Genomic DNA, 24,520 nt, shown 5'->3' with positions numbered 1-24,520 from the left:
GCTGCACCAAAAACGTCCTTATGCTTGCTTAAGTCAGTCGCCAGCAGTCGTAGTTTACATGGAAGGCATTGAAAAGTTCAGTGTTAACAGAAGAACGTTCATCATCATCATCAGAGTAAAGGTTGTGCTCAGCGTTGCAGCTGAGGCCTTTTAAAAGGTGCAACTTTTACTTTGAAGGTAAACAGCTTCTGTTTCACGTTGCATTTGTCACCGTTTTAAATGCTGCTTTGGAAATAGGAGACAAGTTGGCGTCCTCTATGCAAACTAAAGGTGACTGCAGCAGTCTGCTAGTGACCAAAGCATTGGCCTAGAGGTTTTCAAGCTAGCTGCTTGAGGAAGACATTTTTCCTAGTGATCAATGGTTCAGGGGGTCATTGAACGGTCTCTAATCCCGTGTGACTGAGACGTTATCAGTTTCACAGCGCCTTCCAGCAACTATTCGCCAAGATGGTTGCTGGTTTAATAGGAATGTTAGACTGGGTTTTTCACATGTCTTAAATGGCAGATGATTTAACATCGCATGGTTAGCAGTCATGTGACCACAAAGTCTTCCTAGTTGGAGTGGGAGCATAAGGGCGGAGCCATTGGGGGAAACACAAATGGAACGAGAGCTGGAAGCTGGGTTACTTTTGGGGCTCTTCTTTATGCACCAGGCAAGCAATATGTATTCAAGTTAGTGGGGACGATCTTTATTCAGTTCTCCCTTATTAAAATTGAAATAATAACAGGACCAACTCACTTTCTGAGTGGAAAGTAGCAGCAGGTGGGCCTACCTTGGTAGCAATGTAGTAGAATAGTAAAGCAACATTATGTTACGAGCTGAAATTATGAAAAAAGAATGTGTCAACAATCTACAGGTCGATAAAAAGCTCCACTTGGTAACGCGTCAGTAAAATCGTCAGGGCTCTCAAATGTCAAACATTTTCTCTTTCTAGGCTGCGAAGCCGAATACACAATGCTCAAAACTCAGTTTGACTTTAGAATGGCAAACACGCGTCTGTCAGCGTTTCAAATTTAACGGTAGTTTGGTGGTAACTAATCGGGTCTGGTGCTGACCGCGGTGTCGGTGCCCGTTCTGCATGGAAGGGCCTCGGAGAGGAGCCGCAGCCCCAGTCGTGCTAATGGAGAGCGACATGTGCTGCCTTGACCGTGTAAAGTCAGGCCCCAGGGGCCTTTCGCTACGTTAAGTGACACACACGGCTCGCAACTGTCTCCCCCAGATCCTCGTCACAGGAACACTGTGGACTCTGACACCGACCAGTGTGTGCAGACAGGCGGGCAGGGACACAAACACTAAACATGCAAACACACACAAACACACAGGCCTGACAGTTCTGTCCCTGCGGTCTGTCAGGGCCTGTGCCAGGCAGCCTGCGCTTTGTGTTGGAAGCTGTGCGCGTTGCACAAGAGAGGCTCGGCCAGTCAATGGCCGGCAGCTTGGACTCAGCGTGTGTTTTAGATGGGTGTCCAATTAAAAGAGCCTCCACTCTGAACTGTGCCTGCCTAATTAGAAAGGACAGGGTGAGTGAAACCCAGCTCAGGGCGAGCCGGCTGAGGAGCTGAAGTCCGTGGACAGGCGGTTTCAGAGCTGATAGCTTGAGAGAGCCCCCCCCCTTCGCTCTCTTTCTGCTGTGAGACAGGTTAGACTTTCTGCTGCTGGAAGCTTAGAGGCAGAGAGCTTCTCTTCTCTCCCTGTAACAGGATGAAAAGCACGTCTGTTGAACCAATCTGTGTTGCCTCCCTCCTAGTTTATCATACTTTATCCAGGTTTCAAAGGCTCTTGACTCAAAAACGTAGCACTGCTTATTGAATTGCGGTGGCCTTGGGTCATGCTGGCACGAGAACATGAATTTCTATCAAGAGTAGATTAGCTAAGTTCCATAAGCACCGAGAGTGGTTATACATAGGAATGGACTACAGGGCTGCTGGTTTTCTGCTTGTGTTGATTTAATTATGAATCGCACCCTTTTCTCAATCCTGTTCTCTTAACATGTTGTCTGTTTCAGTAGACTTAGCAGCACATCTTCTTCCTGAGATATTAAAGGATTTTTACACCACTGGGGAGGATAATGCCAGCATTGCATAGGGAGCATGACTAAAGCCTCACTGTGTGTTTTTATTCTCTGCCTGCCCACCTGTTTTAACACCTACGTGCGCGTCTGTGTTTGTGCAGCGATCCCCTCGGCGCCTCGCAACGTCATATCCAGCGTGAACGAGACCTCTCTGTCCTTGGAGTGGGAGGAGCCCGAGGACACAGGTGGGCGGAGTGACCTCGTCTATAACGTCGTGTGCAAGAAATGCCTCCGAGACCGGAGCCCATGCACGCGCTGCGACGACAACGTGGACATTGCTCCACGCCGGCTGGGGCTGAGGCAGAGGAAGGTGGTGGTGAGGAACCTGCAGGCTCACACCCGCTACAGCTTCGAGGTGCAAGCTGTCAACGGGGTTTCCGGGAAAAACACAACCCCACCCAGATACTCCATCGTCAACATCACCACCAACCAAGCCGGTTAGTAGAACATCTGTCAGTGACACTGGATGTTTCCACAAGTTCATTCATAGAGAAGCTCCGATCAATACCACTTAGCATCATGATGAAACAGGCTGGTTAGTGAATCCCACTTTCAGTCAATGTCTATGAGTGTCTTAATGAGCTTTTAGGATACAGAGCGGCGCTAACACCAAGAGTAAACATTGCTGAACAAGCTCATTGAAAGCGACAGATGGACAGACTGAGCAGGAGCTCAGCCTTTCTGAGTGTGTTACAGGAAAAGGCAGATAAAATTTAAAATGTACACTATATCGCCAGCGTCAGCATTCAGCCCACTGTCAACCAGGCGTCTTACGTTACATCACTGCCAATGTCACCTTTCAGCATCTCCACTTAATATTTGCAGTGTCATCATCAACCAAACTGCTGAGCGCTTTTCACACGCTGTAATTACTTTCCCAGTTAACCTGCACTTAATCCACCTTACTGCAGTTTATGGGCCCAGGACAATGGCTGTCAGTTGAGTCTTCTTCAGGCCTCACAAATCAATAAACTGCAGAGCGGTGAAGGTGAATCGCGTCCCTCTGTTCTTTAACCGTTCAGGTTGAAGAATTTTGAATAATAATTATCTTACTTGGATGATTTGTGACTTCAGAAGAGGAAAAATCTTGGCAACTTACTGTGAGGACCCGCCAACTTGGATATAAACACACTTTCCAGTACCAGTGTAATAATATACTGTTCTCTCTGATGTCCACCCACAGCACCTTCAGCAGTGCCAACTGTCCATCTAATGCGCTCCACCTCAGACACGCTCAGCCTGTCGTGGCTGCCCCCGGAGAAACCCAATGGAGTCATCCTGGACTATGAGATTAAATACCACGAGAGGGTAAGCTCTGCCTTTATAGCTGCTGCCTTATGTAGGTCATAGTGGGTGTCTTATTTACTCTGACCAAGATCATATTTTGGACACTGGTGTAATGCTGCGATGGAGGTGGACATTTATATTATAAGCGTTTATGCAAACTCAGCAACTGGTTGTGGAGATGCTGCATCGCTTGCATTGATCAAATTCCCTAGGGCCATTTTATAAACTCGGATGGCTAAACATTCGAGTATACTGCCACCCCTATATTAAAAGAATAAAGCTCTGCAATGGCTCTGCTAAGTCCAGCGTTTGGTACCAGGCCCATTATTTTTAAAGCTTTACAGGCAAAAACACCACGGAGCGTTTCTAAGCCTGACAGGGAGAATTTCATGAATATTTCACAGCAGCATCATCTCTCTGTCGTTTAAACCTCCATCTCTGCAATTGTCATGCAAATGTTAGAATTACTCCATTCATGTACACAAAGTGATTTGCATGTATTTGATTAGCTTTGCTGGATGACTTCACATTCAATTGTGGGAAAAGTTGAGGCAGGTCCAATATTTTTCTGGACGGCTCTGAATGTAGAAATGATTGCGATTCAGAACTTTAATATGCATAGGAATAAATCTTTAGTTAAAAAAAGGATCCAGTAGGTGCTAGGAGTGTTAGCCATAGTTAGCATATTACTTAGTCAGCTGCTGTGCATCAATAAACTAAATCTGTGATTTAAAAGTGTCATTTCTAAAGTGCAGCTTTTATTTTTTTCTGTGCTAATGCTGAACACTGCCTTCGCCCTTCAGTTAGAGTAAATACTAAACTGTATTGTAACAGAAGCTCAGTTAGAGCTGTGAACTTCATCCGTGGCGTTTGCTAGCAATAGCTAGTTTGCTAATAGTAGCACCATTAGCCACAGTAGCCATTTCCCACAGGTATCTTTGGTTAAGCTGGAAAATTTCAAACAATGAATTAAAGATGTGTGCTGTCTGTTATTTTTTGTTCAGCAAGATAATCTCTATAAATGAACACACCTTTTATTATTTTTTAAGCAAATATTGAATTAGTTAATGTTATAAACATACTACCACTAATCTCCTGTGTTAAAACATCTCGAGTTTCACTTGTTGGTAGATGTTTACTCTCAGACATGTCATGGGTGTAGCACCGTGATGTTACTTGTTTGTCTTGTGCTCCATATTTTGTGGAGCACACGTAGCTTAAGTGTGTTAGCTGCTGTCATGCTGTTGTTTTGTCCAAATTTATCCGCCATATTGAACGTGTTGGGAAGGTTACTTTTAAAATGTATTCCACTACAGGTTACAGAATACATGCCCCAGAATGTATTTTGTAACATATTCCGTTACGTTCCTCAATGAAAGTAACGTATTCTGAATACTTTGGATTACTTTATATATTATCAAACTTTTTACAACTACATGAATGTACTATTGCTGTGTGATTTATTACTATTACTGAAGGTTACTTGTCATACCAATACCAACTAGATTTTTAAATCTTGATATAAAATGAGTAACAGTAGGGTGGACATTAGGTAAGGCTGCACTTTTTGCTGCGATCTTGTATTGAAAACTATTCCGCGCGTATATAAAAAAGGTCCGCGGCTCCGAACCATACTAAAGGGACCTCTGGCTAATACGTCGGGTTCTGTGTCGGGCTCCATGTCGGGCTCGTAGCCAAAAAATAGCTTTACTTTGTTGTCCGGATATACTTTCTAGGAAGAGAGAGGCGTTGAAAGGCTGCTCCAATGGAACTTATTGTTTCGCAGAAAAACACAAACACAGCGTACAGTCGAGTCTTAATAGCTTACTTACAACTGGGTTACACTGCCCATGAGGCTACATTCTTTAGGGCTATGCCTGTAACACTCTGCCTATTGCCTTCATATTAAATAAATTTTTAAACAATAATTCAAAAAAAAAAATTTTTTTAACATCATTATGCGGGCTGCAAGTAGAGGTGACATGTGCCGCAAGATTGAGACCCACCCACATGGAAAAGATATATATAAATCTTATAAAGTTTGTATCTGTCTTGTGTGAAACTTGTATGAAAAGCATACAAGAGTGAAAACACATATTTGTTTTCACTCTTTCAAGATTATATTATATAATTTTTCAAGATCCCTTGAAAAATTATATAATGAAACTTGTATGTTTTGGATACTTACTAAAACAATATATGAAAGTAATGAAAAAGTGGCCACATTCATGAGTAAATCATGTAATCCTTATATGATTTACTCATGAAAGTGGCCACTTTCATGAGTAAGACATATAAGTTTTTACTATTTCTTTTCCATATGGGCAGGCATTAGAGCCTCTGCATGTTTTGTTTGGGTTTTCACTGGCGTGAAATGACCAGAAATAGAGAGCGGGGACAAAAATAGAGAGGGGACAGCCTAACATATGAAACAAGAAAAGACCGCAGTTTAATCCATTTACTTCAACAAAGTAACTGTATTCTGAATACCACCTTTTTAAACGGTAACTGTAACGGAATACAGTTACTCATATTTTGTATTTTAAATACTTTATGCCGGTACATGTTGGGGTAGTAGTGTATTACTCATGACTCATTACACTTCTTAAAAGTAATGCTTTGTGCTATCTAATTACTTGTTGTAGAAAGTAATTTGTTACACTACTTAAACCTGCTACATTAATCCATGTAATAACCTAAAATGCATTATCACATAATTACCACATAAAAACCCGAGGCTACACCTCCACACAGCAACACAAATCCCCATCCTAATGAAGAGACATTAACTTTCTATTAGTTTTTATGCATGAACAAAAAACTAACACCACAAAGCAAAGTTGAAACCTAACCCTAAGAGACTTTAAAGGGATCTCCACAATTGCTACTTTAGAATTATCTATAAGGAGATATCAAGGCTAGAGTGCTGGAAACCCGACTGCTCATCATCGCCTTTGTCACCTGTTGAAGTTCAGGGTCTGGCTGCTGGGCTGTGATCAGCACTTACTCAGCTTTAACATCATTATGGGTTCTTGGCTAGCTTTGTGTTAGCTTACTCTCTGTGCACACGCTGCCAAGGAGTCGATGTTGTGTTAGCGTTCGTTGCTGTCTGGGTTACAGTTTGCATTTCACCATCACGATGTTGTCGCTTCATGCAATAAAAAATAAAATGAATGCCCATATGTTCAGTCCTCAAAAGCTGTAGACCGCTAGTTTCCTCTTCTCTGAACACTAACTGACGTAGATTTCTTACTGAAACATAGTCTTTCCGGGCAGCTTTGACCTGGCATGTAGTTAAATTTCTTGGGAGAAAAGTTATGTGGAAGGTTAAGTGTTAAGAGGGGCTTCCAGTCATGTTGTAAGATAGGATGAAGATTTCCCACGGAAATCTAAATCAAGCTTAAAGTATTACTTTCCAATGTGTCACACCCAAACCCTGGATGTGATACAACAACCAAAAAAATATATGGAAAAATATGCCAGCAGCCTTCCTGGATAGACAGGAGAATTGTGGGGGGATGACCAGTGCCCCCCCTGAAACCACCCTTGGTGGCGCCCCTGTCCTGAAGGTTGAAATTGATTGAAAAGAAGATACTTCACAAAAAATCTTCTAGCAATTGCTTTAATTATTAACAGCAGCAGTAAAACAAGAAAAAGCACGACGCAAATCAAAAAACATTTTTCACTTTTTAGGTAAAAGTTGTGCTTTATCAGTGCAGCCTGTAATTTGCATTTTTTGCTGTCTATGTGTTGTGTTGCTCTTTTCACAATCTCACTACAGCTCAGAGAGTAGTTGGACAGTGTTTGTACACATGTCTGTCGCTTCAATTTCTAACTACGACTGCAGCAACATAGTAGTGACCAAAGAAATCGCAAGGAGGCTTTTTCCACCCAGTCATACACAAGTGTTTGTCATTGACCAGCCTGTAGGCCTGCGTGACTGGGACTTGTTCGCTTGACCCTGCATTGTCCAAATGACAGTCAGGTTAGTCAAGTAGTTAGAGGTCATGTGTCTCCAAAATCTCAATATTTAGATGCCATAGTTCTAACAGTGCTAACAGTGCAAACACTAACAAGCTTGTTCAGCAGCTGCGTCTATAAACTGTATTAATGCAACTCCAGTATTCGGTGGATACAGTTATAACAAAGAGGGAAACTATCCACAGAGGCCCAAACTGTTTTTTTTTAATGCCAGGCTGTAAACATGTGTTTTTAATGCTGTAAAGTTGGACATTTTAACATGGGTGTCTATGGGGATTGAGTCACTTTTAGAGCAAGGCTCAAGTGGCCATTAAAGAAGCTGTAGTTTTTTGGCTCCTCTGTGTTGGCTTGGGTTGGTTGCAGTTTCAGAATACACAAGAGGGGTATTAACTTGGATTTTTCTATGTTGTAGTACAAAACGTGACTACCACTAAAGCTTGCATTAACTGCAGACCGTATTTCAGTCGTCTCACAGAAAAAGTCCAATAAAAAAAAAAAAAATCTGCTGACTTTCAGATAAAGGAGCCAGGGGAGGAAAATGCTAAGTCATTTTAAAATTTTAAGACCTACTCCTGCTACACCGCATATCAGCACAGGTTTGATTCTTTCTTTATGAGTTCATCTTCAGCTGTATTTGTTTTAAAGAACACTTATCCTCTGAATTTAAAACATAACTGCAATTTTTGTTAAACACCAAGTACTGTGGTCACAAGCGACACTTCCAGGATGATGTTATATACTAAAAAGAACTACAGACTCTTTTACTGCCTACGTAATCACTGTTTACAAACTGTAAAACGGTCTATAACACTAAAGCTAGAAGAAAATTGCCAATCTTCAGCTAGCAATGGCTCATATATTAATAATAATAAACCAGCTGGTCAGACCAGGGATGTCAAACTCATTTTACAAGCCATGAAATGTACGAGTCAAAAGTCCACAGTGTGTATGTCCTCCTTCACATTCTCCAGCGGACCGGATCGGAGTCTTCGCCAGGCCAATTCTGGCCCCCGTGCCGTATGTTTGCCACGCCTGTAATAGACTAAAGAAAGCAGCAAGAGCAAAACTTGTTAGTCTGTTAGAATAAAAAGAAGGACTGGCACATCCACGAATAATGAATTCATCCTTTAATCCTTAAGAAGAAGATTATGACACGCCATTTTTTCAAAGTATGATATTAGTTTGTGAAGCTAAGCGAGGATAGAAAGATGGACACACATAACCCTGCTGCTCTAACATTTAATATTTATGTTTTTCCTTCAGGGCCAGGCAATGTCACACACTGTAACTTCCCAGCACAGCTCAGCCAAGGTGGAGGGGCTGCGGGCTGCCACGCCCTACGTGGTGCAGGTCAGAGCACGCACCGTTGCTGGGTATGGACGCTACAGCAACCCCATGGACTTCAGCACCAGCCTCCACAGTACGGACTCGTTCTCTCCCACTTTACCGTCTTTTCCTGATGATGTGCTGCAGCGGTTCTCTTAATGAGGGTTCAGACTTGATAGTTTTTATGGCTGCCCTAATTGGTAACCATTATGCATGCAGCGCGAGCCACCCTTTAATCTCTCTGCTGTTATGCATTCATTTGTGTGTCTCTGTGGCCCAGGTGACCCTCAGAAGTCCGTGCAGGACCAGCTGCCTCTCATCATCGGCTCGGCGTCCGCAGGTCTGGTGGTCATTGTTGCCTTGGTGGTTATCGCTGTTGTCTGCCTTAAGTAAGTGTTTGATTTTCATTACCGACAGGCTGAACTACATGTTTTCACTTTGTATGTTAGACTTTGAACAAAGACGCTCATTAAATTTTAACACGCTCTCAGAGGGTGTAAACTGTTAGCCCCTACAAATCAGCTCCGAAAGAGGGGAAACAAAGAAAAGACAAAGCAGATGTTTCCTCCTCAGCCTGTGATTATCTGATAGCGGAGTTAGACGTTAGCTTGATTCACTGTACCTGGAAAGCTGGCCAGGGCTGATTATGTCAATGTGACTTTTCTCATGTGCTTCTTGTTTACAGGAAGCAGCGCAGCGGGTCAGAGCTGGAGTACACTGAGAAACTGCAACAATACAGTAAGTTTCTGTGCTGAGCTTGGAAACCGTCTCCTCTGTGCTACTTTTGCTCATGCCAGCACAGTTAGCCCACTGATTCAATCAATTATCCAATCACCCGTTTGAGGCAGGAAAACATTTCCCTGTTGTCTCGGAGGAGGTCCGAGCACACAGATCATCTGAGTTGAAGTAGATACGTGCGCAGCGGGAAATAATTCCACACTGGACGAGGAGGGGCTGCCCACACACTGAAATGTAAAATATTTGTTAATGCAACATTTTTCCGAGGTCTTTGCTTGATGAAATTTCAGTCTGCGGAAAGTCATTTGTTTGGTTTCTATTTTTTCCCCCTGAGACGCACATGGCATGAATTGCAAGCTCCCCAATGTGATTTAAGTTCTCCACTTTTCTGTCTGCCTGTGGACTGGATGCTGTGATTTGAAGGCCAAAAATAAAGCAAAATGAATTGTTAGTTAACTATATTTTGTTTTGATAGGTTTGATAGATTCTAATGCAAAACATCAGCTTCACTGCACAGATCTTAATCAAAGCGCTATCAGGAGGAGAACAGGACTAAGAATCTACTGCTGTGCTGTGAGTCTCTGTCTAACCAAAATAGTGTCACTTGCAGTTATTATAAACTAAACTCAGTGATTCAATTTTACCAAATCACAACAGCAGTCGCCTCAAGGTGCTTTATATTATAAAGTAAAGACCCCCCAAATCATATGATGCCCTATGAGCCAGCACTTGGCAACTGTGGGAAGGAAAAACTCCCTTTTAAAAGGAAGAAAATGTCCAGCATACATCTGCCATGACCAGTTGGGAATGAGTGGAGGAAAACGGGATAAAAGACACACTGTGGAAGAGAGCCAGAGATGAATAACAGCTAATTATTAAATGCTGAGTGGTGGATGCGGTGGTGGTGGCTCTGCCTCCCAATCTTCTTTTAAATACCGTAGGAACCACAAGCAAACCTTCAGTCTGAGAGAGAAGTGCTCTCAGGATGGCTCTATAAGGTCTCTGAAAATAACATGTGGCGTGATTATTAAAACCTTGTATGTGTCGAGAAGGAAATTATACGATTAGGCCTTAAATTTTGACCTGATCCTGGGATTAACTCACATGTGGGCAGATGCCTACGATTTCCTACATCAGTGTAAATGTTCATGTAGGAATTAAGTGGATTTTTCTTATGTTGTGTTTTTGTATGTTCAAAATTTTCTCACTGTAGCCATATCTCGATTCACTTATTCAATATGTGGCCACTCTGTAAAAAAAATGTCCACTCGTGCATTAGATGAAAAGTCGGACCGATCTTTAGGATTAGGATTTATCCTTTTCATTACATGAATGTCTCTGCTGAATCTCATAGCAGTTCGCCACAAAGTTGTTGAGATAAATCAGTGTGGATTCATCGTCTGGCTTTGCTGTCCGTGGTTCAAACACAGCATAGCTAGGAACATTTATACTGCAGCATTAATTTCACTCATATTATTCAGCCGTTGCCATATTCAAAGCTTCGCTTTTAACAGAGGAACTCATATGAACGACATTAAAGATGCAGATTTTTTTCCATTTTTCTCTTTTTTTTAGTTTCTCCAGGGGTCAAAGTGTACATCGACCCTTTCACCTACGAGGACCCCAATGACGCAGTCCACGAGTTTGCCAAAGAAATAGACATCTCCTGTGTAAAAATAGAAGAAGTCATCGGCGCAGGTAAAGAACCCTGCTGTTTTTCGTCTAAGTGGACAGAATAATTTACCTTTATTAAACATTTATTTGAGCAAGAGTATGCCATCAAGGCCGGGCTCTGCTCTGTTAGAGAGTCCTCTGTGGGAGAGCAAGGTTAGGATTCAGAGTGCACATGAGAGCTGTGGGTGGGAAGGACTTCTCTGTAGCTCTCCGCCCCTCCTTCCTTTATTTCTTTCTTTCTTGTCTTTCCAGCAGCATGTTGTGTCCTAACTTCACCTCAAATGACAGTCTGCTCCCGCTCGTTCAACCTTCCTGTCTTCTCTGTCTTTCCTTCCCTTGTAAACATTCGTACTCAGGCACCAAATGCAAAACCCTCAAGTACCTCGCCCACCCTCTGTCTCCCTGCACCCCTCCCAGGTTGCACACTCGATCTATACCAGTCACTCCCTCTCTCCCCAACATCTTCGACCCCTGACTCCACTAGCGACCCCCGTCTTCTCTTTTCTAATTCTCTCCCACAGTCGAAGTCGACCCTCAACTCACTCCCGAGTCCGACCAGTAACGCTTCCTCTCCCCGCACTCTCCCTGACGCTCTCTTTCCCGCCACCCCTCCTCCCCGTTCATTCCTCTGCTCACTCAACCCCTGCCCACCTCCATCACCCCCCACCCCTCCTCTCGCCACCTCGTTCTCCTCGCTCCAGGTGAATTTGGCGAGGTGTGCCGCGGGCGTCTCAAGCAGGCCGGGCGCAGGGAGATGGTGGTGGCGATCAAGACGCTGAAAGCCGGCTACACCGAGCGCCAGAGGCGGGACTTCCTCGCCGAGGCCTCCATCATGGGTCAGTTCGACCACCCCAACGTGATCCGTCTGGAGGGCGTCCTGACGCGAAGCTGCCCCGTCCTCATCATTACCGAATTCATGGAGAACGGAGCGCTCGATTCCTTCCTCAGGGTAAGCTTGGCGGGAGGCGTGCGCCGCCCAACACCTCTGACAGAAAAAAGATTGCTTTCTGTTTGTATCAAAGCTGAGAGGAACACACACACACACACACAGTCATTCACGATACCTCTGGGTTATCAGAATGTTTTACTCTCTGTAAAACACCCCGAGGCTCTTTACTTGCTGAGTGATAGAGATTAAATGCGCAATATAACGCCTGGAGACAAGCATAGTGTCTCTGCTTGACGTGACTGAGTGATGCTGACAGGCTTTTCCCGTGCACAAACTCCTGGTGGAAAACTGTCACACACGCAGACCTTTGGATAGGTTTGCTTCAGTGTATTAGAGAGTCTTTGTACCACCGCAGAATACATTAGTGATCAGAGTTTTCGGTTCAGACCACCTACACAAAACGCTGAACAAAGGCGGGATGAGAAATGAGGTGTCACAAGGTACATTTCCAGCTGCGTGGGGACTATTACATGTCATTTACATCCAATAAAATGTGTTTTCTTGCGTGGCTGTACTGTGAAGAAGACTACTGCAGCTTTTTGACTAAATGACGATTCTTCATGCTTGTGATGAATAAATGCTCTGATGCTGGTATTAATGGCAGTTTTCAGGGGATATTGTTAATGATATTGAAGAAAGGCGACACTGACCAGCTGGTTGAGCTGGTTTCGGTGGGTTTGATGCCTGGTGTGATGTCGGTTCTCTCTTAAAGAGAATTCGTCACACAGTTTAAAAAAGTACTGAGCAAAAGTATTGTTTCGTTTCCTCCAGATGTGATGCTTGGCATTCAGGCCAGGGGTTCGATGTTTGATTCATCAGACCAGAGTATTTTGATTCTCATGGTCTTAAAGCCCTTCGGGTAACCTTCAGTCTCGCCACTCTACCAAACAGGCCTGATTGGTGGAGTGCTGCAGAAAAGGTCCTTCTACCCCAATCGCTCGGACTGGTCAAGTGGCCAGATCTAGGAAGAATTTCAAACTTCTCAATACTTATCAATGCAGTACTTTTAATACTTATGTACGTGTTAATATTTTTGAATTTCAAACAAAATAAAATAATCAAAAATGTCACTTTTTTCAGTTTTTAGGATGTTAACTGTCAAGCACAATTTGATCTCTTTTTAAAAATCTTTCTCAATTCAAAGCCTTTTGGATTTTAGAGTGCTAATATATTTGTTTTAAAAAGAAGCAGTTTGACGTGGTCCTCTCTGACTCTGTGAAAGATCTATCGGCGTTTACAAGGATTCATTAATTACCTGAAAACCAGCTGATTTATCAGCAATAAGAATAATAGCTGCAGCTCCACACGAGAGCCCTCACTTCCTTTTCTGGATCAGCGGGGAATTAATCAGTTTTGATAATTATTTGTCGAGATGGAATAAATGATAAATATTCATCAGTCGTAGCTTCTGAAATTTAATCACTCAAAACCTGTTCGCCCTTTTTTATGTTCCTTTTTTACGTTTAGTCGCTGTGTAACTAATTAATAACATTTATAAATGTTGGGTTAGTTGTCTGAATAAGTAGCTTTACAGAAACCGCTGACATGAGGGGCAAGTTTACCGTCGTATTGGCGGTGAACGACTGGCTCTAGTTGATTTCCACGCTTTTCTCCAACCAGTCGGTAGAGACCGACTTATTCATCTGAACTTAATACGTTTGGTGACACTTGAACGGTTCTTTAAGAGTGGGTTACTGAGCTCAGCTAACCTCGGCAGTGCCAAAAATTAGCGAGCGGGGGCTAGCTGGTTTATATTTCGATACAGGAAAGGGGGCATTGGGCGGTGACACCCACACTCCAATATGATTGTGACACCACGAATGCTATCAGACCAAAGTGCTGTTAAGCCAACATCTAGATCAGACTGATAACACTGATATGATATAATATGCTGATTTTAGATTGTAAATCTACTAATATATGATGCTGTGTTATTATATATAAAGCATTTCAGCAGGGTATCGGTGATTAAACTCCTGTCCAGCTGCCACATTAAACCGATGTGCACATTAATGAGTCATTAATTTAGGCAAATCATTAAAATACTTTAGATTTACTTTGTGCAGCACCACTTTTTAAGTACATGAACCTGAAAATAGTGACAAATATCTTCTAAACCTCTTGATGCATTCTCAATCATCCAGGAAAGTAAATCTCCAAAAAGTTGATTCTGTTCATCTGGACGTAGCGTTTTGTGGGAGAAACGTTTCGTCACTCATCCAAGTGACTTCTTCAGTCTCAGCTGACTGCAGGTTTCCCCAATCTTATAAACAGTACATTTGCATAATGACTGAAACCAGCCCACTGAAGGAACAATGGGCTGGGAGGTCAGTTCCTTAATCTTAATTATGCAAATTCTCATGACCTTTGATCAACAACCACTGACCAAAACGCACTGATCAAAGACCAATGGATCAATGGCCATGAGTACCATTCACAGAGAGTTGGGGAATTAAGGAATTGACCTCCCAGCCCATTGTTCCTCAGCGGGCTGTTTATAAGATTGGGGAAACCTGCAGTCAGCTGAGACTGAAGAAGTCACTCGGGTGAGTGACGAAACGTTTCTCCCACAAAACGCTACGTCCAGATGAACAGAATCAACTTTTTCTTCTATCTTCTAAACCTGTTCTTTACAGTCTGTTTTTCATAATCAAAGGCTCTGATTTCTTTTCTTTCTCTCAGTTGCTCAGTTAAAATAACATTTGTTGGTTCTTATCTTAGTTATCAAGTAATCATCTGTATCATTACTGCGGACGATTTCAGATGTTTTTATGTATCAAATCTTTGGGTTTTAGGATATATGTTTTTATTGTATTTCGTCATTTTTATTCGTTTGTCAATCATCAAGTCAACTCGCCGTCTCCTTTCTAAGCATTTTGGACACTTACACAATTTTCAAGTTAATTTTCAATTTATAAATAATGAACTGATAACGCCAACACTCATTATTTGCAGCTCCACATCTGATAGTGCAGCCTGAGCTTTTTTTTTCCCCCTCCTTCTCACCCACTCCTCTCAGCCAGCTGTCCTACAGATAACAGAAAAAGTGCCTGCTCTGTGCTCTCCTCACCCCCGCTCTCCCGCCAATGTCACACTGCCTGTGACTCAGAGGAACTCAGAGTCCTGCTCTAACAAGGAAACTATTGAGTTAATGCACACACACACGTGCACGCACACATGCACAAACTGTCCAAGCGTGTCACCCGCAGTGGAGCTCCCCCCGGACATGTGGACATATGCACATGTAGAAAACTTTATAGAGACACAGAAATAACACACATGCACTCATGCCACAGTGGCTTTGAAGGCCTGCTATGAATCACGGCTGTTTACACATCCATCCATCCCGGCTTGTTTGCCTGTCAGACTTCATTGGAGTATGCAGACTACAAGGCAGGATGTTTATGGGTTTGCGATGGCACGTCCTGTGTTCTTTGCTTTCTCATCGCGGAGCCAAAGAAGGAATTGATTATGTCGGGAAAAAAAAATCTTATTTTCCCCACCCCTGCGACTCCCTTCGCTCGGATTAGATATTCAGGTCATGAGAGAAAACCTCCCACCGTAGCTTCGTTCAATTTTGCAGAAATTTCAGATCATTTTTTAACAGTTTAATTGATTAGTTTTAGTTCAGCTCCCACACATCAGGGTACACGCGCCCTCGCGAGTCAGGAGCACTGATATATTGCGATCTCGAGTATGTGACACGCGTCACAAATGCGGAGAATTGTAAATTAAACCCTGAAAGCCCTCGTCTAAGATTACTTTCATGCTTCTCAAATGTTGCACGAGAGGGCAAATCTCTGCTTCTCGAAGACTTTGCCATTTTTACAAATGATCTTTGAGCAACATGACATAGTGATTTTGTTGACAGGCTGATTTTAGTCTCATGTCCACAGGAAGAAGAAGCAAAGCCATGTTCAGCCTTTAACTGCTACTAGTTTGTCAGTCAGTGAATGAGGGGAAAATACCTGCAGTGGTCTGGTTTCGATTGCAGTGTTTTGGCTCCCATTATTATATTGTTTTGTTGAGTCAATGGCGAGCCATACCAGCTTTAGTACGACAGTAAAGACTCTAATTAATCAGCTAATTGGACAGCATGCATGAAAAGGTCAGCTGTCAGTGACTGTCAGCAGGAGCCATGAAGCACTATGACAGATGTCATGTTTACGTGGCCTTGGTGACTGATCTCCTGCCTCTGGTTCTCCTCTTATCTACCGTACTCGCCCCTATCATCTGTTTCAACACATCTTTTCTCTTTCTCATTTTCCACTCCCTGTTCATTAACCGCCTCCTCTGCTGCACCCTCCCCGCTTCTCCCGCTCTATCTCTGACTGTGTGTATGTGTGGGGTTTTTTTTTTCCTCGCTTGCAGCTGAACGACGGGCGCTTCACAATGACACAGCTGGTCGGGATGCTGCGCGGCATCGCTGCAGGCATGAAGTACCTGTCAGACATGAACTATGTTCACCGAGACCTCGCCGCCCGAAATATCCTGGTCAACAGCAACTTGGTCTGCAAGGTCTCCGACTTTGGCCTGTCGCGCTTTCTGGACGACACCTCCGCTGACCCAACTTACACAAGCTCTCTGGTTGGTGAAATACGCGTGAATGTGTGCGCCGCTGTGCGTTTGTGTACACTGTGCTTGTTTAATTGGGCGTCTTAATTCGATCCCCCCTCACTTGTTTCACATGTACACATAAATGCATGTGTGACTGTTCACGTGTGCCAATATTTACGTTGGCGCGCGACACCATCTGTGAAATTTGCATTTGCTGTTTTTTTTTTTTGCATTTGTGTGCTGCTGCTTGTGCCTGCGCTTATAGGATTGGAGTATCTCTCAGAGTGCTGATACCATCCCCCTCTGTCTGTGTGTGCAGGGCGGTAAGATTCCCATTCGGTGGACAGCACCAGAGGCCATTGCCTTCAGGAAGTTCACCTCTGCCAGTGACGTATGGAGCTACGGCATCGTCATGTGGGAGGTGGTCTCCTATGGAGAGCGGCCATACTGGGACATGAGCAACCAGGATGTAAGTCAGCACAAGAGTCTCACGAGAAAACGTATATCTATAGCCTGAAAGCTCATGGAAGGAGTTTCATGTCTAAGTTTAGGGCCGGCTGAGAGTTTCTCCGGGCTGCTGTGGCTTTGATTTCCAGCGTGACATGTTGGACTCGAGCCTGTTCTGCTGTCTTTATCTCCTCACTGCAGATGCTGGTTGCAGCTGCGTGCCTATGTTCTAGTTTTTACCACCTTATTTACGGCCCTGGCCTTCCCACCCCCCTACAAATCCATACTGCAAAGCCTCCCTCCTCACACTCACAAAGGCATACTCAGGATTGGCTTTTTCTCTCCTTCTTCTTTACGTGCGTTGGTACCTGTAGGCTATCTGCACTGCACAGACATTGTAACTGCAGCAGTGAGCTTGAAGGAAAGAAAAAATAAATCTCTTGGTTCCTCCTCCCTGAACAAAGTACTGAAGCAATGTGTACACCTCCACTTCACTCTCTGAGGAATATCTGCTCTGTACTGAGCTTCAAAAAAGCGACTTATAACGCTGATACCAATAAAGCAAAGGAGAAAAAAAAGGATCAGAAATGAAAAATGGCAGTAATGTATGTATAACTTTCACAACAGAACCCACATGCAGTAATGAAAGCATCAAAGTAGAAGCCCACTATTGTTCCCAATAGCCTTTGTGCCACAGTCATCGCTCAATAAGCAACAGAGTCAACAAATACGAGATATAAACAGAAGTACTCGCAGACTAGAAGCACGACATAAAAATCAAGGAACAAGCAGCGGGAGACGAGAAGCGCTGCAGAAATGTTTTATTGTTCCCAAATGACATTTTTTTATTGTTGTGGGGAGTTAAAACCCATACGCAGCTTACGGAGGCAAATGCAGTTGCTAGGCGAACTCGCATCCGTGAGCCGACGTGTTCTTCCTCCAGTTTATTGTTTCTCCCATCAATCATGCCAGTTCTGAAGTGACAAATTTGAGAATATTGTTTTTATAGTTTTGTTAAGACGCTGAAAGAAAGATTGGAATGTGTGACAGCACGAGCTGAGGAACTGTCTAATGCAGGAGATAATACAGGAACTGCCGATTATTCTCACACCAAAACAACAAAGGCCAAACAGAATGAGCATAATACGAATGATTCAGAGCCAAATGGTAACACTCTGTAGAGGCGCCACATGAAATTTGCCTAAATCCTTATGCACAGTCTTCTGGGTTGATATTTATTTAGCATAGCAAATTTCAAATTTAATCTTCATTTGAAAGTGTTTGTGGCAGAAATGATTGTGGACCTCTGTGCTCAGAGTGAGACAGGTTTACAATTATCAGAAAGCTTGCCATAAAATGTGTCCAAATATATCGGTGTTCTTTGTCTTCAAAGGATGAAAATTAATGATTTCAGAGACCCCTCAACTTTATTCCTTAATGCAATCATTTCTGAAAACTCTAAGATAGGTTTCCATTAAAATTTCTTACAAGTATACAAAGGTAAGAGTAATAGCTGAAACAAGTTTCAGATTTCTTTAGCAAATGATCAAAAACTTGCAAAACAAATGGTATTCTCCTCTTAAAATGCTAACAGCCTAAACATTTTAAACATTATTATGGTGTATTCTTTCAGTTATCTCTTGTAGTACACTTCTGCATAGTACAAAGTACTTTTTGCATAGTACATGAACAGGGTAGTGTTGTTTCAAATCCAAAGACGGCTAGTAATGCGCTTGTTGAAAATGGCGATTGCAGCTAATGACCATTATCAACATTAGCTGCTTCATTTTGCAGAACTTTACAACTCGTCAAGCCTCCGACCCTTTTTTACATCAAAGACTTCATCAAGATACTTCAGCATCCACAAACATCAAATTATGCCACAAGTATAATGTTAATACCTGACAAAAACAAAAACAAACCAATGTTAGCTAGCTTGTTAGCTAGCTTGCTAGCTAACAAGCTAGCTAACTTTAGCGATGTCGGTGTGCCCTCCCACTGGCTGAAAACTGGTTGATGGTCACATTTCTCCTACCTTGGAGACAGCTTGGCAAGCACTGAGGATGAAACATGTTTACACCTTAGTTTTTTACACCATCTTACACTTGTAATAAAACCCTTGTGTTGACATCAAATATACTATATTATTGCTTTTATATTATTGCTTTTAGCTTCATTCAGTATTTAGAGATTTACAGATTTACAGATACAAATTTTTGTGACCGTTAAGTTACGTGCACGGTTAAAATTATTTAAGTGCCACACTTAGCCAATTCCAGTATAAACTTTTCTCAACTTAGAGCTGAGTGATCGAAGCGACTACCAATGACAGTGCAGCATTCTGGATATTGTAAATAAATGAGAGGATTACCATTCATCAGTCAGGAGTAAACTGTCAGCTTCAAAGTGATGCACAACAAGTGAAACACTCCCTGTGTGGACAAGCCTGTTGTTAAGATTGACTTCCTTTGCCTTCAGGTGATGACAGCAGTAGAGCAGGACTACCGGCTGCCCCCACCCATGGACTGTCCCATGGTGCTGCACCAGCTGATGTTGGAGTGCTGGATGAAGGAGAGAAACCTGAGGCCCAAATTCTCCCGAATCGTCAGCACTTTGGACAAGCTGCTTCGCAACGCCGCAAGCCTCAAGGTGGTGACCAGCACCTACTCAGGGTGAGTCTACAGTTAGGTCCGTGATTTGTTGCGGTGGAATATATTAAGGCAAACAGCCAATTCATCTTGGTTTGATTTATCCAAAGATTATTTTTTCAGAACTGTGCAGGTTGTTTTAGATTTTTCCCTTACAAAGTTTAATCTGGCCTTCTTGTTTCTTGAGTGTAACCAGTGGTTTACACTTTGTGAATCCTCTATAGTGATTGAAAAAACTAGTTCAAGGTTGTTGTTTTTTTTCTTTTTGATTTGTTTAGATGTTTTGAAGATATTTCTGTTAACCATGTAAATAACTCTGCGATCATCCACTTTAGTTCACTTTTGGTCTTGCTGAGCTGACCAGTCTCTTCTTTTCTTTTTAAGAAAGTACCAGATTGTTTTTCAGTGAACTGATGGCTTCCCTCTCTTCCCTCTTAATGAACTTTGTTTATTATGTTTTCTTTATTTACCATGAAATAACAAGGAGAGAACCGGTCTCACCCACCTATTAAAACTGATTGCCAGTCAAACGTACAATTAAAAATGTGGGGCTGTGTATAAAAATGGCTGCAATTCCTGAACAGTTCATTCAAATATTTAGTAAAAAACCTCTTGAATTAAATCTGAAAGTTTGCTCTTCAAATCTAACTGTATATGCAGAATAAATTTAAAGTAGATGTCCATGTGACATGTCAGAGTCGGGCTGATTTCAGTATGGTTTTTCCGTCGGTTATAGGAAGACAAGTAAGTTCGTTAAATTTTCTCTTCCATCCAGAGATGTCATAGATCTGTTATAATCACACACTGTGATTACCTTGTTGGAAGGCTGGAGGTTTCAGACACTTCCCCGCCACCCAGCGAGCACTTTGAGACAGAGTTTTCTCTTTTTCTAGCTAAAGATCAATGTTGAAGTTGAAGTTAATGTTAAAGTAGATGAAGAGAAGTTGCAAAGTGGATGGAGAGTGTTGCTTTTAGAAAAGTGTTGCGTCTCAGTCCTTTATGGAAAGAGCAAAGCGCTTCACTGTCACCACCTTGGCAAGTTTGCCGCGAGATTTAGCAACTCTTCAGAGAAACTCGCTGAATTTACTTTTCTTGGTAGCTGCTACAGAAAAAATAAATAAAATATCAGTGGGTTTCCATGCACAGGAAGTTCTAAACGAGTGTTTGGGGCTGCAAATTTAGAATCCAGCTCGTGTCTGTTTTGAGGATTCCCGGGTCACAGCAGCAGCAGCCAGTTTACAGTAAATGCAGAAGCATGGACTCTAATTAGAAATAATACCAGCTGTGTTGTGGCAGACTTGGCACCTGATGTATAACCGAGGCATAAAATGCTTTTGAGGTCTTTCTGCAAAAAGAGCAGAAATAGTGCAAACACAAGGAAGCAGTGATGCAATTCCTTCTCTTTCACCTTGTGCGAAATTGTCCTCTGTATTGCATATGACGGCTGTGAAGTGCAGGATGAAGACTGGTGCAGGGACGAGCAGCGCCGCGCCTCTGGGTTGTGGGAATGAGATGTCACAGTAAAGAAAATTATGGCTGGCCTAAGGAAAGGCACAACAGGGTTCATGCTTGTTGGCTTCGGTTTTGTTTTATGCTTTTGGGGGACTTGGGAGGATGCCTCTTTGAGCTGAAGGCCTATGCGAGCAGACAGCAGACTGCTCCTTTTCCCTGACATTTCCCATGGACGTGTAAAGATTTCGCTTACTCGTAGGCGCCCGTCTTCGATTTCGAGCTTGTTCTCACTGTTGAATTTTAATGATTAGTACTTCTTTTAGGACGTACCAGATCCCTACATCTTAACCGATGCGTAACGAAACGAGCACACGTCCTCGAGCCCCTGCCTCTGACGTCGGCGATGGCACCCTGTTTCAGAGTCACATGAGGCAGAAATTGTACGCAGAGGATCCGGGTCTGATGCCAGCTTCTTGGCTCACAGTTTCACTCTAACACTGAGCCCCAAGGGCGATTCTTATGCCAGGATTTGGGCTCGGCGAAGCTAATTGTGTGTGGAAATGTAATGGCTGACCTCGGTTTAATTCCCCCTATACTTGGCTGGATGCTGGAATGTAGGTGATAGGACAGACAGCAGCCAGAGCTGCTGATGTGGAAAAGCAGGAGGTGATGAAGTGTGAGTAATAAGGGAGATTGAGGAGAAGCTAAAAGAGAGGAATGTGTTTAATTAGGTTGCTAATGAGCTTTTTAATGCATCAGGGGAGGGTGCACCCAATGCTGGGATGAGCAAATAGGAAGGCAATGGGTGTGTGTGTGTGTGTGTGTGTGTGTCTGTGTGTGTGTACGCATGTTGTGCTGTTGTTGTGTTCCGATGACATGCCAATGATTAATTTATGGCCTCATCTGTATGCAGCGGCTAGAGATAGATGGAGAAGGAGCAGGAGGAAGAGGAGGAGAGGGAACGGATCATGTTGTCAGAGCATGATTTAGAGAGCGTCTCGCGTGTTTGCGCGTGCGCGCGCGAGCCGTCGGAACGCTCGCTGCTGCTCACCTGCCATTGGCTGCTCAGTGATGTCGGGGCAGATAACGGAGGGAGAGAGAGGATATGAGATGCGGCGCTATCTGTGGAGTATCTTGTGCCACGAGGGCCTTAAAAACAAGGACACTGGCCGAGGAACAAAGGACACTCGGAGGCTCGCAGGGCTTTTTCCAAGATAGCCGAGAAATGTGTTGAACTTTTATTAAAACTGGAAATGCGATGAATAGATTCAGGCTTGGCATTTGAGTTGGATGCTGTTTATAGCAGACGAATCTCCGGATCAGCAATTTTGAGCTCATTCTCCTGGCGCTGTATTTTTTCATTGTCCATAACCAGGAGATTTAAGTGTATAGACTCTGCAGAATTTAGCTACGCTTGACACCAAGATGGATTAGGCCTTTATCCACCTTCTGCGAGAGCACTTAGTGGCGCGATAATGAGTTGCACCTTTTGTTTAAAGTGGCCGTGAACTTGGCGCTGACCTGTGTGGCTTTGTGTTGGCAGGGACCTGCTGCGGCTGGGAGGAACGCTGCCGGGACACAACAGGAAGAGTCCGGACAACAGTCAGGAAATCATTCGGCAACAGATGAGCCAAACTCTCCCGATCAGGGTGTGAGCTGGAAGGACTAGCTAAAAACTACCTAAAAACTCTTGAGACGAAGAGCTGATGTAAAATAAATTTAAAAAAAAGAAGAAGAAGTAAATGAAAAGGACGGAAGCTCCGGCGACACAGCGAAAGAGGACCATTCTGGAGATTTCTTTCCCACTGGAGACTCAGTGTCTGTTTAAAGAGAGCTCTCCATTCCAGTGTGTGTGTTCATTACTTGACACTTGTGGATTTGTGACTATTGACATAAAGCCAGACTTCTTATTGCTCCCTCTCAGGTTGTGTTTGCATGTCTGCATGTGTTTTCTGCTGGTTGGGGAATCAGTCTTTTCCTTCTCTTCACCCTCCGACTGAGGACAGGGCGGGCAATTTCACGCAGATGACGCAACAGTGCCAAGATAAAGCAATCGTTTGCTTAAAACCAGCTCAAAGACAGCTGTGGACCATCTCTCCGATCAGCGATTCCTTTTCTTTTTAAAAGAAAAAAAAAAACCCAACCAAATATGTTCATTCATTTTGCAAATTTTATTATTCTTATTTTCTTCTGGAAACAAGAAAGAAAAAAAACGACACACTTTTCATCCGCTTCCTCTTAAAAACCGTCTTCCGTGTGTAACGGGAGACGTTACAAAACCTGTACAAAGCATCCGAGTCTTCACACCGTCTCTCTCTCGGTCCGAGGGGAGGCGTAGCTGACACTGTGCGGGACACGTCATGTGCATGCCAAAGTGGAAACGTCTTCACGAGAAAAGGATGAATAACGGTCCTCCTTAACTGTTGCTTTGTCGGCATCTTGCTGGATGGGCTTTAACGTCCACGTTTTTTCTTAATCTTGTTTGACTCACGGACGCATTGTTTTGAATGCTAACTTATTATCTGGCGAAGAGGTGATTCCTACCTGGACTTACCTTTTTTTTTTTTTTTTTAATCACTTGTTTTCTGACATAAACAAAGCAGACAGATGTGAATGGGTGAATTAGGAATCAATAGTTCTGCTCACACAGAGTACATTACCTTTAAACCCACTGAGCAGACATGTTCAAGGACCTGTCTTTTAATTTTTTTTTGGTTGTTGTTGGATTTGGGGTTTTTTTTTTTCCTCAAATTAAAAGCGCCTGTGGTAATGCTGTGTTGTACATTAAACTCTGGTGTTGCAGGTCAGTGTGAATCTAAAAGGTTGTTATCCAGATGATAGCTTGGTGACCTTAATAGCGACCAGACCTACAAACACGGATGTAAAATCGACCGCTCGCTGGTTCATCTCTCCTCACGTGTTTTCTCCAGCACGCCGGCTCTCAGCGCAGTTTCCTATTAAAACGACTGCCTGTATATAACACTATATTTGTATTAGACCAACCTGCTCGGCATTTACAACTATCTGACCAGACTTTGGCCTCTCTATGACCCTCGTTTATATGCTTGTTTGTTTAATGTTGAGGAGCAGACAAATAGAGGAAAATTACAGTTAAATGGTCATTAAATATCTGAAACTATATGTCACGCTGAAAGAAAATGTGTCTGTTAGGGCAGACTCTTTTTTTTTTTTTTTCCTGTGCAAGTAAAGGTGTATTAGATTGTAAAGAAGAAAAAAATTTGCCAGAAAAACTAGAACAAAAATAAGCATTTCTCTTTCAGTATTTTTACGATAATCATATGCAAATAAATTATTAAATGGATCTCTGGTATTCTCTTTGATTTCTCCGTGGGTTCACTAGGCCGAAGTTCCCGGTCTCCTCTCATCCA

General features: G+C 43.0%; 1 protein-coding gene across 1 annotated transcript in view; it reads left to right on the top strand.

Annotated features, from left to right (window-relative positions):
* The window catches only part of ephb3a (eph receptor B3a), a 35,543-nt gene extending 12,499 nt beyond the window's left edge, over positions 1–23,044 (top strand). The window contains exons 5-15 of the mRNA XM_085140449.1: positions 2,174–2,509; positions 3,256–3,380; positions 8,604–8,760; positions 8,947–9,055; positions 9,352–9,404; positions 10,980–11,102; positions 11,780–12,027; positions 16,399–16,614; positions 16,904–17,053; positions 19,510–19,703; positions 22,675–23,044. Coding sequence (XP_084996575.1) covers positions 2,174–2,509; positions 3,256–3,380; positions 8,604–8,760; positions 8,947–9,055; positions 9,352–9,404; positions 10,980–11,102; positions 11,780–12,027; positions 16,399–16,614; positions 16,904–17,053; positions 19,510–19,703; positions 22,675–22,786 — 1,823 coding nt within the window. The 3' untranslated portion in view covers positions 22,787–23,044. The remainder of the gene's footprint in view (positions 1–2,173; positions 2,510–3,255; positions 3,381–8,603; positions 8,761–8,946; positions 9,056–9,351; positions 9,405–10,979; positions 11,103–11,779; positions 12,028–16,398; positions 16,615–16,903; positions 17,054–19,509; positions 19,704–22,674) is intronic.
* The last annotated feature ends 1,476 nt before the right edge of the window (positions 23,045–24,520 follow it).

The sequence above is a fragment of the Neolamprologus multifasciatus genome, chromosome 18, assembly GCF_963576455.1.
Source record: "Neolamprologus multifasciatus chromosome 18, fNeoMul1.2, whole genome shotgun sequence".
Classification (NCBI taxonomy): domain Eukaryota; kingdom Metazoa; phylum Chordata; class Actinopteri; order Cichliformes; family Cichlidae; genus Neolamprologus; species Neolamprologus multifasciatus.
Note: the sequence above shows the minus strand (reverse complement) of the source record. Positions and strands in the feature narration are given on the sequence as shown.